Genomic DNA, 15,695 nt, shown 5'->3' on the forward strand with positions numbered 1-15,695 from the left:
TGAACTGTTCAAACAACTGATGTACTTACTTTCAAGGACTTTTCATCTCACGTTCTTGATACTTATTTATTTGTTGTTTTATTTACTACTTTTTGTATTTCCACAGTTCGGTGCCTTGTGGATTATCCTTTCAGGGATGGTCTTTCATTGATTCTATTGTGTTTTTTGTATTTACTGTGAATGTCCACAAGAAAGTGAATGTCAGGGTCGTATATGGTGACGTATATGTAATTTGTTAATAAATTTATTTAGAGTTTTGAATACATTTCAATGCACCTCTATTTGAAATGACCATACCCTTATCTTGAAACAACATTACCTTGTTCGAGATTCCGAGAAGTGAAAACATTTCAAGATCCCACTATAATGCCCTCTCAGGATCTTGTCTCAACAAGGTCTCTCTCTGTCTCTATATCTCTCATTTCCTCCACCCCCCCCCCCCGCCCATCCTCCTACCACCAGCCAACCCAACTTCTGGACTCTAAGATCAGAAAGCCTCTATCCCTGTTTTCCCTTCGTGGCATGTTTACCTACTTATTGTTCAAAGGCAATGCTCTGAAAGTTTATGATTTTCAAAATTTTCAGCATGAAACTGTCAAAAGCTAAAATCAATACAGATGTAAATGAAAAGGAACTTAAATACACTGCAGGTCAGTCAAAATCTGTAAGATGAGTTAATGGTTCATACCTAAACTCTTTGTCAGATTGATACCAGCTCTACCCAAAATGTAAACCTATGTTTCTCTTACAGATAATTGACTGGTCTGTGGTGTATTACTCACATTTTCTGAATGACATAATAAGATGTACAGATAAACATTAGCACAGCTGCAAAATGGGTGTATATGTATTTGAAAAACTTAGCAATCTTTTGCTCTAATTTCCTCCTGTCCTGATTTTCCTTTCAGCCACATGTTGTGCACCAACTAGGCTGTCATGGTAGCTCCCTACTGCCCTCCCTCACAAATCCATTATGAATGGTTAGAGCACCAATACAGAGCTGATGAGAAAATTTGTCTATGGAGGATAATAGGCAACAAAGGCAGGATTGGTAACCTGACAGTCACAGTTTAACCATGATCATGTCTGTAATTTCTACAGAGGAAACAGCTGCCTACAACAAGTCCTTACTTCCAGTATATCTGGGGTAGTGGTGTCATCAAGAGTCACAGAGCCATACAGCGCAGAAACAGGCCCACTAAGTCCGTGCTGACAATAAAGCAACCATTTGCAATATTGTTACATTAATCCCATTTTTAATTTTCTCCATATTTTCTTCACTTCTTTTAGACTTTTCCATTCACCAATACAGTGGGGGAGGGGATAACTTACAGCAGACAATTAAACTACAAGCCAGCATATCTTTGGGATTTAGGGGGAAAGTATGGCACCGAGAGGAAAGCTCATGCAAAACGTGCCGATCCACATAGACAGCACCAGAGGTCAGTACTGAGCCAGCAACTCTATCACCATAACGTGGCAGCTGGGACTCTGATTCTAATTCAACAGGCCCAACCTATTCATATACACCGTTACTCCAGTCAGAAATTTGACAGAATCGCCATTCACATTTGTTTATTGCTGAGATCAGAAGGAAGAGGGAATTTCCTGACTCTGTAATAATAACATAGATCACTGCTGCCCCAGTTTCATCCCAGTGAATCAGCCCATGGGCCTCAGCCATCAGGTGCTCCTGAATCCAAAGCTAGAAAGATGCATGGTACCAAGACTCAAGTACCAAACTCAAAATGAAGTCACGGTTGCAGATGCTTGGCAGATTATTTGTTACTGGAATAATAGAAATCAAAATATACTTCTGATCAAGCATCCAATTATATCAGAAGAGCAGGTTCTGTATTTATTTTATTTAGCGTTATCAACATATTCTTGTTTCTGTTTTAAATATAGATAAGAATATTTTAATAATATTTATTTTAGAAAACAGATTATATTTAATCAACACAATACTTTAGATTTTAAATTACCCCAAAGAGCTTTTCATTTCTTATCAGGATGTAGGATAGCAAATGAGTTAAGAACGAGGCTGTTTCTTGTCATTGTCAAAAGAATCTTAATGGCTGTACATACTACACATCATGTAGACATAGATAGTTTTCTGTATATTAATACAGAGGCCTAAACTAATAATCCAGAAGCATCAGTTTAAATTTCAGCACTTTTTGGAGAACTTTAATTAGATATTTAACTAATGTGGAATAAACAAAAATACTGCCAGTACTATTCACTATGAAGTTTCCAATCATTGTAATAACCCATTAGATTTACTTAATCTGAAGTCCCAACTTTTGCCAATTGTAGAAAATTGTAGTCTGTTGGTCCAAAGATTTTCAAGATCTCATCAAGAACATTTTGTTAGTGCTACTTTACTCCCTCATGCTCAAGTTAGAACTCAGACTTGCACCAACGAATTGTGAGCTTCTCACACTCATGCTATCACACAACATCCTCAACAACTTTGTCATTTTAACTGCCCCATCCTTTGCCTCTGGTCATGGTCAAGAGCAGCTTTTGCCTTTCATCACCTCCTTCCTACCCCATAGATGCTTGTCCATGCAAATGATACTCTCAGAAATCCTAAGACCATCGAGGACATCGTCTAAATTAGATCCATTCCTTCAATGTTCGTCACCAAGTGTGAGTTGGTAGCATCCCCATCATGTAACTGGTTGGGTCTTGCTGTGAGACAGAACCTATGGGAAGTAATGAGGCAACTGACAAGAGATAAGAGAAACAAAAAACTGTAAATGCTGGAAATAGATTCAAAATGAAATGAAAAGTTGGAGGAACACCACAGGCCATGCAGCATTTCTGGAGGAAAGCAGGAAGTCATTGTTTCAGGCTGGGATCATTCATTCAATACGCGCCATGTGATATAATGTAGGCGATCAGAGTCCTTCCACGTCCACAATTGTTCTGGGAAAATTTTTCTATAGAAGTCGTTTGCCATTGCCTTCTTTGGGCAGTGTCTTTACAAGATGAGTGACCCCAGCCATTTTCGAAACTCTTCATAGATTGTCTGCCTGGCGTCAGTGGTCACATTCCTAGGACTTGCGATCTGCACCGGCTGCTCATACGACCATCCATCACCTCCTCCCATGGCTTCACATGACCCTGCTCGGTGGCTAAGCAGGTGCTACACTTGCCCAGGAGTGGCCTGCTGGCTAGTGGAGGGAAAGAGCACCTTACACGTTCTTTGGTAGAAATGAACATATCTTCACCCCAGCACCCTTCTTCAGAACTGAAGATAGGTAATCAGGAAGCCGAATAAATAGGAGTGTGGGGGAGTTAGAGCAGATATAGGTGGACAGGAGAGAGAGAGTGAGCAGGATGAAGCAGGTGAGAAGCAGCAATGGATAGATGGGAAGAGAAAGGTGGAGGAGCAATTGGCAGAAGGGGAGAATATGGGACTGGAGGGGTGAGCAACTTTCCCAAAGAATGGGCTGCAGAGATAGGCAGGGGGAGGACAGGTCAGGAAGATAGTAATCCCTTCAGGATAGATTGAGGAGAAAGTTGGGGAGGGGGTAGGAGCCTATGGAAGTCTTTTTCTTGCTTTGCCCACCACCACCTTCTACATATGGTTTCTTCTTGTTCTTTTGTCATCACGGGATGTAAATTCTGCAACCACCTGTCCAACAAAATGGTAAAGGTACCTTCACCAGAAGGATTGAAGCACTTGAAGGAAATAATGAATGGGAAATAAATGTGGCCTTCCCAGCAATATCTAAATACTAAAAATGACTAAATAAAACAAAATCTAGCTCAGAGAATGGCAAGAGCATGGAATTCTCTACTGCATGGACTAGCTGTGATAAACAACAAAAGTACATTTGAGAGGTAGCAAGATAACACCACAAGGGAGAAAGAAATAGGTCTGATTGATCAAATTAGAGGAAGCAGGTCAGAAGGAATTTCTTATGAGATTGAAGTATAGCTTTTATCTCAGAATGAATGAACTGTAAGGATCTATGTTGTCTATGCATTGCAAGCCTACATTTCCATTGAGAAGATAGCACTTGCACATTTTTAGTTATCCACTGTTCATTTAGGAACCTTGTACAGTGTGGAATCAGAATCAGGTTTAATATTACTGGCATATGTCATGAAATTTATTGTTTTGCAGCAGCAGTACATTATAATAGATAATAATAAAAAAAACTATAAATTACAGTAAGAAATATATTTTTAAAAATTAAATGATATAAGTAGTGCAAATAGAAAGCAAAAAATAAAACAAATATTGAGGTAGTGTATATGGGTTCATGCTCCATTCAGGAATCTGATGGCAGAGGGGAAGAAGCTGTTCCTACAATGTTGAGTGTGTGTCTTTATACTTCTGCACCTCCTCCTTAATTGTAGCAATGAGAGGAAAGCATGCCCTGGATGATGGGGGTCCTTAGTGAAGGATGCCCCCTTTTTGACACATTGCCTTTTGAAGATGCCCTCGAGGCTGGGGAGGCTAGTGCCCATGATGGAGCTGGCTGCAGCGTTTTCCAAACCTATGCAGTCACCCCTCCATACCAGACACCAATGCTCCCAATTAGAATGCTCTCCACAGTATAACAAAGCCATAAATATGTAACATGTTCTGCAACCAAAAGTAAGCCATCATTGAATTGTTAAGCACTAAACCTTACATTACATAAATATCATAGAAACCATAGAAACCATAGAAAAACTACAGCACAGAAACTAGCCTTTTGGCCCTTCTTGGCTGTGCCAAACTATTTTCTGCCTAGTCCCACTGACCTACACACGGACCATATCCCTCCATACACCTCCCATCTATGTATCTGTCCAATTTATTCTTAAATGTTAAAAAAGAACCCGCATTTACCACCTCGTCTGGCAGCTCATTCCATACTCCCACCACCCTCTGTGTGAAGAAGCCCCCCCAATGTTCCCTTTAAACTTTTCCCCCCTTCACCCTTAACCCACGTCCTCTGGTTTTTTTCTCCCCTTGCCTCAGTGGAAAAAGCCTGCTTGCATTCACTCTATCTATACCCATCATAATTTTATATACCTCTATCAAATCTCCCCTCATTCTTCTACGCTCCAGGGAATAAAGTCCTAACCTATTCAACCTTTCTCTGTAACTGAGTTTCTCAAGTCCCAGCAACATCCTTGTAAATCTTCTCTGCACTCTTTCAACCTTATTTATATCCTTCCTGTAATTTGGTGACCAAAACTGAACACAATGCTCCAGATTCGGTCTCACCAATGCCTTATACAACCTCATCATAACATTCCAGCTCTTATACTCAATACTTTGATTAATAAAGGCCAATGTACCAAAAGCTCTCTTTACGACTCTGTCTACCTGTGACGCCACTTTTAGGGAATTTTGTATCTGTATTCCCAGATCCCTCTCTTCTACTGCACTCCTCAGTGCCTTACCTTTAACCCTGTACGTTCTACCTTGGTTGTCCTTCCAATGTGCAATACCTCTCACTTGTCTGTATTAAACTCCATCTGCCATTTTTCAGCCCATTTTTTCAGCTGGTCCAAGTCCCACTGCAGGCTCTGAAAACCTTCCTCACTGTCTACTACACCTCCAATCTTTGTATCATCAGCAAATTGATACATTGATATAGATGACAAATAACAATGGACCCAGCACTGATCCCTGTGGCACACCACTAGTCACAGGCCTCCACTCGGAGAAGCAATTCTCTACTACCACTCTTTGGCTTCTTCCATTGAGCCAATGTCTAATCCAATTTACCACCTCTCCATATATACCTAGCGACTGAATTTTCCTAACTAACCTCCCACGCGGGACCTTGTCAAAGGCCTTACTGAAGTCCATGTAGACAACATCCACTGCCTTCCCTTCATCCACATTCCTGGTAACCTCCTCAAAAAACTCCAATAGATTAGTCAAACATGACCTACCACGCACAAAGCCGTGTTGACTCTCCCTAATAAGTCCCTGTCTATCCAAATGCTTGTAGATTCCGTCTCTTAGTACTCCCTCCAATAACTTACCTACTACCGACGTTAAACTTACCGGCCTATAATTTCCCGGATTACTTTTTGATCCTTTTTTAAACAACGGAACAACATGAGCCACTCTCCAATCCTCCGGCACCTCACCTGTAGACAGCGACATTTTAAATATTTCTGCCAGAGCCCTTGCAATTTCAACACTAGTCTCCTTCAAGGTCCGAGGGAATACCCTGTCAGGTCCTGGGGATTTATCCACTTTAATTTTCCTCAAGACAGCAAGCACCTCCTCCTTTTCAATCTGTACAGTTTCCATGATCTCACTACTTGTTTCCCTTAATTCCATAGACTTCATGCCAGTTTCCTTAGTAAATACAGACGCAAAAAATCTATTTAAGATCTCCCCCATTTCCTTTGGTTCCACACGTAGCCGACCATTCTGATCTTCAAGAGGACCAATTTTATCCCTTACAATCCTTTTGCTCTTAATATACCTGTATTTGCTCTTAATATACCTGTAATCATGTTATTTTTAAAAACATTTCTCTAAGTAAAGGTATTCACAGATTACATATTTATATACTATAAAATAGTAATGCAAAATAAGAGTATTAAATTAATCCTAAACTGTGATATTTTTATTTCATGTCTAGATTTTAGGAGGAATCCCCTGGCAAGCATATTTTCAGAGGGTACTTTCTTCCTCCACAGCTGCTCGAGCACAACTGATGTCCATTGTGGCTTCTTTATTCGTTCTAATACTAGCTATCCCGTCTGTAATCTTTGGTGCAATAGGAGTATCAACTGGTAATGTGATTTTTTATATAATGGCTATTTTGTCAAGTATATTTAAATATACAGTATAGTTATACATTTACATACTGAAAAATTATTAAAGATCTAGCACTTATTAATTTTAAGTTGCTTACTGGTAAGCAATGGCCCAAGTTATAGTCTGGCTAGTAGCTCTATTGACGAACACCAACTATTTTGCTGTGCATTCATTCCTGACTGCTTAGCTCATGCATTGAAATGAGGTAGGTCAGAAGTCAGATGCCAATCTCCTACTCCACCATTAAGGCTGATTTATACTTGTGCATCAAATGTATGCCGTAGGTACGGCGTAGCCACAAACCCTACGCTGTATCTATGCTGAACCCTACGCCGTAGCCTAACGTGCGCCTCTCCCAAAATGTAACTATGCGTTGTGGCGTCGCAGACCGCAACAACTGTGATTGGTCTGCTTGGTAGCATCGCATTTCCTCCTACGCTGCAATAACTTGCCATTGGGTGACTGAAGGACAGGGAAGGAACTCTGGCTGCAATACTTTCCATAAAGCTTTACGGACCTCCGAAATTATGGAGGACCTTCTGCTTGATGCCAGTTTGTAGCTAGCGGCTACAGCCTGTTGACTTCTACCCGAAGCTAAAACTTGAATGGTGATTGCCAGTCTCTGAGTATACTGTGCGAAATAAATGGTTGGAGACGATGAACTAAATCGTCAAATCTACCTGCCAACATCTGAAAATATTTGAAATGCATTTCCTCGTTCATGTCTCTCAGTGGCCGGACAAGCACAGAAAATTCACCCTCTTTCAGTTTCCGTCAGAATTGTTTGAAGTTTGAGTTTCTTCGTGTTGAGTTTCACGAAGAATCTCAACACAGTGGCATAGAAACTCTACCGCCTAGTGTTTTGGCGGTGAATTGCAGAGCGATGCAGACACACCAACACACAAGTATAAATGCTCACAACGGCGTTGCCCACTTGCGTAGGCTGCGGCGTAAGCTAGTATGCACAAGTATAAATGAGCCTAGAAGCAGTTGAGCATCAATATTCTGAGCTGAGATGTTCAGTGCTTTGCACAGCCGTTCAGTTGTTCCATCTATTTGCATGGAATTGCTGACCCTGAGGAAAATGTCGAATAAAATGGTTGCTCTTATTTCTTTATTTTACTTTCCATAATACTTTTAAAATAATTTTCTGGTATTCTGAAATTCTGGTATTCTTTTATAAAATAAAGAAAGTAAAAACAAATTTAATTCAGGGCTACTTCTAGGGAATGGCCTTAAAATTTAGTGCAGACCACTCCACCTGGACAACTAAATCTCAGTTATAGAGATTAGTGCAGATAGTTTTGTAGTTGTGCTGAAGGTCAAGTTCAGTAAGAACTGGCCATGTATTTTTGTCTTCAGCTATTAAGGCTGGAAGATCATATGATAAAAGTTTGAATTTGTAATACTTTGACCATCAGACACTTGCGACATCACTAAATGGAAGACTGAACTTGTTAGTAATTTAATTGTTATATTTGATTTTTTTAAATTTTAACACAGATTGGAATCAGACTGCCTATGGTCTTCCAGACCCATCACACAGGAATCAGTCTCAGATGATCTTACCCTTAATGCTACGATACCTTTGTCCAAGATACATTGGATATTTTGGCCTTGGAGCTGTCACTGCTGCTGTGATGTCATCGGCTGACTCTTCCATCCTATCAGCAAGTTCCATGTTTACTCGGAATATTTATCATTGTGCAGTTAGGCATGAAGTGAGCATGCCTTAACCTACAAGTCTTCAGATTTATGTATTGCACATATTTATTTTCTTCTGTGATGTTACATATATTTTATGCAGTGATATATTTTCAGTAAGTTGAACAAATGACAGCAATTGTTTCCTTTAAATAAGGGTAATTAATTCAATTTAATCATGCTTTAAAATACGTTGACTATTGTTGCTGCCTACATCAATATAGGTTATGTTTTTAAAAATTTAAATTAAATTCTCAATGGGTATGCATCCCTAGACTGAGCCCCAGCCTGATTTGGCCACAGTCAATATAGATTATACCCTGAAACTCAAGGAAGAATTGGAATATTCTGCCAGAAAATGGTTAAAGTTGGGTCACGGTCCACCCTATCAGGATAGTCTCAAGTAGTGAGAACAGGCAGTTTCAATTCTTCAGGAGTGTGTGGTGGTATTTTTGCAATGACCTCGAGAAGCATCATTCAGAGTGAAAGTATTTGATTTATTTTAATTTGTAAGTTATAAAAGTGCTGCAGATGAATTGAATGTAGGTTTGTCTGATGGGCTGAAGTCTCAGGAAGTGTGAGACTGTGTGATGACATTTTTGTGAATACATCGATCGGAAATTTGTAGCTGTAATCCAAGGGGCTACTGTTATGATTAGGAGAAGGAAGGGAACAAAGAGAGCAGAGGAAAAGATTTCTTAATGGAAGCAATTCAGTAATTCTTGGTCCAACAGTTGACTAACAAATGCCATATAAAGCTCCTGCTTCTTCTTTAACAGAGAAATCAGCTGTAAGGGAGGAATCAAGTACCAAATGGAGCTGGTTATTTGTGTTTAGAAATATACACTGGAGTTCCAGTGGACACATCCATCAACCACTTGGCCAGCTTCCCAACAGAAATGGAAAAGTTTTCTGTCTCCATTCCCATCCAGCCTACGCTGGGAAGAGGAACTTAAATCTCTCAGTTTTTTTTCCCAAATCCTAAGGAGTCAAGTAGGATAAAATATCCTCTTCTGCTGCCTATAAAAGTACATTCATACGTTTCTATCAATCCACCAACACCCATGATCTTAGAGGGGATAACACAATAAATGATGAGAATACAAAATAGAGTGGATTCGGGTTAATTGGGACGCATTGGGGCCAGTACATTTTGGCCCAATTAAGCGGCTGCCCCAGTTAGTTCCATGGAAATTGTTACAAAGGTATACAAAAGACAAACTACTGTTCAATTAAGTAACAAATTATGAATTTAAATGAAATACAAAATAATTAGAACACTAGCAAAACTACAACAGTACTATAAAATTGTGTATTAGTTTCTAAAATTTATCAACAGAAGAATTTATCCAGTGTATGCTGCTGTGTTCTTTTGATTGATTGCAAATGAACAAAATCATCGTAGACACCTAGTGCAGATAGTCGATCCATTGCTTTCTTTGAACCTGATAGTGTCACATGTTTTGCAGCCAAGGAGACTAATCACTGTGGCATGATAAAAAAAGGCCTTTCATTGGCATTGTAGATGTCATCTGCTCAAAATTTTTGAAGCAAGTTGGGGGGTTTTGTAGATTTCCATGTTTCTGCACCTACACCATCAGCACTACCTTTCTCACAATGTGCTTTCTTGAATGTGGTGCCTACATTTCCATTGAGATAAACAACTATATGTTGCTTTAAAATCTTCGTGACCAGCTTCTTAGCTAACTTCTCTAATTTTTTTTAATATTGGTCCACTGACTCTAAGTTACAATAGAAAACCATTGTTTGAGGTCCTTTTCAATATCTGGATCCTTAACTTCACACTTTCATCTTTGGGATGTTCCTGTTGTCCCTCGCATAACGCCCATTCTTCTCAGAGTTTACTTTACAAATGTATTGAGTGTGCAATTGTAGATTTCAGCACTTGAGTTATCTCTGCCAGCTGATGATGAGTGGTGTTAGGCGTATAGCATTAAATTTGCTCCAGTTGGGTCATCTTTTGGCATCCAGATGAGGGTCTGAAATCTTTTAAAGTCAAAATAGAAAGCAAAATGATCAAGAATCACCACTTTTTGAATCAGCACCCATTGGCCCAATCAGATAACATAACAGAAGCACATGATATGATGCCATTTAAAAACTGTTCACTCTAAGCACGATGTCTTGTCTAACAGCCCACACAAGTGCACACAACTGACACTAGTTAGAAAAGTTCGGCAAGTCTCCTGTCCCAATTGAGCAGCACGGTGTCCCAAATAAACAAGGGGAATCCTGACTATTTTCTTGCATAGTTTTTGTTCTTGTTGTCCCAAATAAGGAACTGCCTCGATTAACAATGGCTGAATTAACTGGAACCTGCTGTATTTTCCATCATGTCTTGGCATTGGAAATAATGTTATTAAACAAGAGAGTTTTAATACTGTTTCTGCACCAGATACAATAACGTTCATTGTTGATAGCAAAGTGGGAATTTTAACTCCCTGTTGCCAATAGACACCAGGCAGACCCCAGAAGTAAAATTGAACAGGTTCACTGACCATTTACTCTAGACTTAACCCTTCTGCTATTGTCAGTGCTTGTAGACAGGAGCTTCACTTTTACATTGTCCCATCATTATGTGCTGTGCCGTATGACATAAACAATCATGGTCTTTCCATGACCATGATAGTTCTTGGCAAATTTTTCTACAGAAGTGGTTTGCCATTGCATTCTTCTGGGCAGTGTCTTTACAAGACAGGTGACCCCAGCCATTATCAATATTCTTTAGAGATTATCCGCCTGGCATCAGTGATCATATAACCAGGACTTGGGGTAAAAACTAGCTGCTCATATGATCATCCCATGGTTTCACGTGACCTTGATCAGGGGCTAAGCAGGTTCTACCCTGTAGGCTAGTGGAGGGCATTACAACTTATCTCCAACCTGCCACCCGTCACTTCTACATGTACATAAAGCACCTATGGTCTTCATCAATGTGTTGAAATAAAATGCCTGTGACAGGCAACATCTGGGGCAGTGACAGAGGTTCCTGGGGCAAATTCAGCCACCACTGGCTGAGGCTTCCTTGTTCCACTTGTGAGATTTTGCCAAAGCATACCTGGCTGTGGAATCCTGAGATTGTCAATGGATCTACCCAAACGCCACAGTTTGTGCAGATAGCTACTTGGCAGGATGTAGGCAATGACTAGCATGGAATATTCGCTGGAAAACTCTGGAGCTGCTGGAATGCTGGATGTTCTTGCTCCAAATAGTGTTAAAGGCACTTTGCTTTTATGCATCGTTTACTTTGAGACTGATAGCCAAATGCTAAGATTCTGCAATAGACCTGAGTGGTCTTGGAGAGGGACAGAACGCCAGATACTGCTCTCCTGCTTATTCAATACCAATGTGCACAAGTGAATGTTAGGTAAGAAGAGGACTGGTCCCAGCAGTGATCAGTTAACTCCTTATGGACAGTAGCGGCCTGTATCACACGTGATAAATGGCCATTGCTCCAGGAATGTTCCATTTCAATATTAATGAAATAGTAATGCTCTGCATAATTGCCAAAATTAGTCTCAATACAGCCAAAAGTAACATTTTATATGTTTTTAGAGTTATTTTGAAACAAGTTGGGCGAGGCCAGGTGACAAATCTCAAAGTGGGTGAACATTTTGGGAATAGTGATCACAACTCATTATGTTTTCAGATAGTTATGGGGAAGGATACAATTGGATTTAGCTGGAAGGTACTAATTTGGGGGAGGGCAAATTACAACAGGATAAGACAGGAGATAACGGGTGCTGATCAGAAGCTGCTGCTGTCAGACAAGTCCATGAGAGAGTTAATTAAAGTCTGACTGAGTAGAGCTCAGGATTGACAGGTTCCTGGATGGAGTAAGGACAAGGACAGCAAGGTAAAGGAACCTTGGATGACCCGAGAGGCTCTAAATATACAGTAGTCTGGAAGAAAATGGAAGCGTAAATCAAATTTAAAGAGCTAAACTCTAACTGGGCTCTTGTGGAATATAAAGGTAGCAGGAAGGTGCTCATATAGGCAATTAGGAAAACCAAAGGGGGCCATGAAATGTCCTTAGTGAGCAGGGTCAAGTATAATTAAGAAAAAGAGGATAACTAAGGAGAGAGAAGGTCCACTCCAGATAAAGCAGGGCCAAGATTCTAAATAAATATTTTGCTTTCGTATTTCTTGAGGAGAAGGGATTGGAGATTAGTGAAAACAAGTGAATGTTTTTGGCATTTTGAGATTAAAGAGGAGGTAGCCATGGGTCTTCTGAAAAATATTAAGATAGATAAGCCCCTAGGGCCAGATTATATAAATCCAACAATATTGAAAGAAACAAGTGAGGAAATCGCTGGGGCTTTGGCAGGCATCTTTTTGTCCTTATCAGCAACGGACGAGGTCCCAGAGAAATGGAGAGCAACAAATGTTGTTCTTTTGTTCAAGAAAGAAAATAGGGATAATTTTGTTAATTATAGGCCAGAGAGGCTCATATCAATGGTAGGGTAGCTATTGGAGAGGATACTGAAGGATAGGATTTATGCATATTTGGAAAGTCATGGCCGTCTTAGAGACAATTGACATGGCTTTGTGTGAGACAAATCATGCCTTACAAACTTGATTTGAGTTTTCTGAGGAGGTGACACATGTGCTTCAAGAGGGTAAGGCAGTAGACAATACACTCTGTCATGGAACATTGATCAGAAAATAAAGGTGTATGGGATCCAGGGTGAAATGCAAGTTTGTATTGAAACTGGCTTTTTTTCTGGCTGGAAGCCCATGACCAGTAATGTTCTGCAGGAATTGATGCTGGAACCTCTGTTGTCGGTGAAATTATATACATGCATGATTTGGATGAAAATGTAGATAGGTGGATTAGCAATTTTGTGGATGACATCATGATGGTGGAGTTGTAGATAGTGTAAAGGACTATACATGAATACAGAGGGATATAGATCAGTTAGGGAAGCGGCATATAGAGTTTAATCTGGGTAACTGTGAAGTGTTGCAATTTGGGAGGTCAAATGAAGGAAAAAGGTAACAGTTAATGGTAGGCCCTCAATAGCACTGAGATACAGAGGGATCTTGGGATCCAGGTCCATGATTCACTGAACATAGCTACATGTGGATAAAGGAGGCATAGGGAATATTTGCCTTCATTGGTAGTGGTAAGAGTAAGGAAGTCATGCTTCAGGTACATAATACTTTATTCAGACCACACTGGGAGTACTGTGTGAAGTTATGGTCACCCCATTATAGGTAGATACTGTGGAGAGGGTGCAGAATAGTTTCCCAGAATTCTGCCTGGATTAGAGGGTAGGAGTTGTAAGGAAAAGATGAACAAACTTGCAATGCTATCCCGATGACATCAGAGATTAGGGGGAAATATGACAGTTGCTTTTAATTATAAAAGACACAGATAGATTAGACACTCAGAATCTTTTCCCCAGGCAAAAATGTCAAACAGAGGTTATGCTTTTAAGGTCAGAGGAAGGTAATATAAAGGCAATGCACGAGGCAAGCTTTTTACACAGTGGTAGGTACCTGGAATGGGTTGCCAAGTGTAGTAGCAGGGTAGGCAGTTGATGGAGCTTAGGAAGCTTTTGGATAGACACATTAGTATAAAGGGAATAGGGGGATATCGATGATAGGTGGGAGGAGGTGACTTAGTATAAATTAGTATCAGGACTGGCACAAAACTCTGTGCCAAATGGCCTGTTCAGTGCTGTGTCTTTTTCAATATCAGGCAATTTATTGATTGCCAGTCATTTGAAAAGTTACTGTAGGATCCTGTTTCATGAACCCATAGGTATAATGGTCCTCCATGGGGAGCTAGTTGACTTGCGGCTTGGTGGCAGAATTAATACCATGATTACACTTGCCAGGAATTGCATGTATTTAGATAATGATTAAGTTCAACTTGGGTCTGTAATTAAAGAGTCTATTGCCAACTGCTGTCTGTGCTCACAGATGAAGAATAATTATTTGAGCAAGGTAGTATGGGTCTGACCAATTTGCTCAGCACAATGGGATTCAATGCTCTCATAAGCTGAAGGAAATTTGAAACCGACCTTTTTTGAAATGATCCTTTTTTAAATAATATTTTCAATATGCAGAATAATATCTGTCATTTAGTCCATTTTTTCTTAATTGTGTCTTTTTCAGGCCACGGATAATGAACTGGTATGGGTCATGAGAGCAGCCATTGTCACGTTTGGAGGAGCGGCAGCAGGAATGACATGGTTGTCTAATTCTGTCTACGGATTGTGGTATCTAAGCTCAGATCTCATCTTTGTTCTTCTTTTTCCACAACTGGTCTCAGTACTTTTCATCAAAGGATCTAATTCTTATGGCTGCATCACTGGTTACATTATTGGTCTCACCTTGCGTATTTGTGGGGGAGAACCTTATCTACGTCTAAACCCATTTTTCTGCTTCACAAAGTGCTATTTGGATATTGAGTTTCCAAGTGGACCAATTTATGTTCAACAATTTCCATTCAAAACAGTCTCGATGTTATTATCCTTATTGATGAATTTAAGCGTTTCATATCTGACCAAATATCTTTTTCATAATGGAATGTTGCCTCCCAAGCTGGACTTCCTTGAAAACTTTGTTACAGAGTCTGTGAAAGGAAAAGAAAATAAAGTAGAGCCACTGACAAATGATGACAGTGATGTACACGAAGCAAAACCTTCAGATAAAGAAGCAAATGATCATCCTGACACTGATTATCCAAGTGAAGAGCCAGCCACCAATGAAGTTTTGGATCCAGTGATTTTAAAAACAGATAACTAACAGTTAACTCTGCTGTAGGTATCTTTAAATATGGATTACAAAAATGTATTACAGCTGGTGCAAATGCCTAGTAGTTTTGGTTAGCAGGATTATAATAATAAATAAAACACAACTCTCTGGAATACATTTATACTAGTGGACTAAAAATCCCAATTGTGTCAGTTATTACCAGTTAGACATTGTCAGCTAGTTATTGCAACACACACACAATATGCTGCAGGAACTCAGCAGGCCAGGAGGCATCTATGGAAAAGAGAAAGCAGTCAACGTTTCATGCCGAGACCCCTCATTTCTCTTGTTTCTCGGCCAGTTATTGTTCAGTTTAGTTTGCAAAAATAATTTGAATTTATATAGCACCTGTAACCTCAGAAAATGCTCCAACCTACTTTCCAGAAGAGCACTAGGGAAAAAAAAACCT

The 15,695-nt window shown here is 39.8% G+C and overlaps 1 protein-coding gene across 1 annotated transcript in view; it reads left to right on the forward strand.

The window, feature by feature from the left end:
- Positions 1 to 15,277, forward strand: part of LOC134349951 (high-affinity choline transporter 1-like) — a 50,930-nt gene extending 35,653 nt beyond the window's left edge. The window contains exons 6-8 of the mRNA XM_063054903.1: positions 6,618 to 6,771; positions 8,300 to 8,517; positions 14,645 to 15,277. Coding sequence (XP_062910973.1) covers positions 6,618 to 6,771; positions 8,300 to 8,517; positions 14,645 to 15,277 — 1,005 coding nt within the window. The remainder of the gene's footprint in view (positions 1 to 6,617; positions 6,772 to 8,299; positions 8,518 to 14,644) is intronic.
- Positions 15,278 to 15,695: the final 418 nt, after the last annotated feature.

This window comes from Mobula hypostoma, chromosome 7 (assembly GCF_963921235.1).
Source record: "Mobula hypostoma chromosome 7, sMobHyp1.1, whole genome shotgun sequence".
NCBI lineage: Eukaryota > Metazoa > Chordata > Chondrichthyes > Myliobatiformes > Myliobatidae > Mobula > Mobula hypostoma.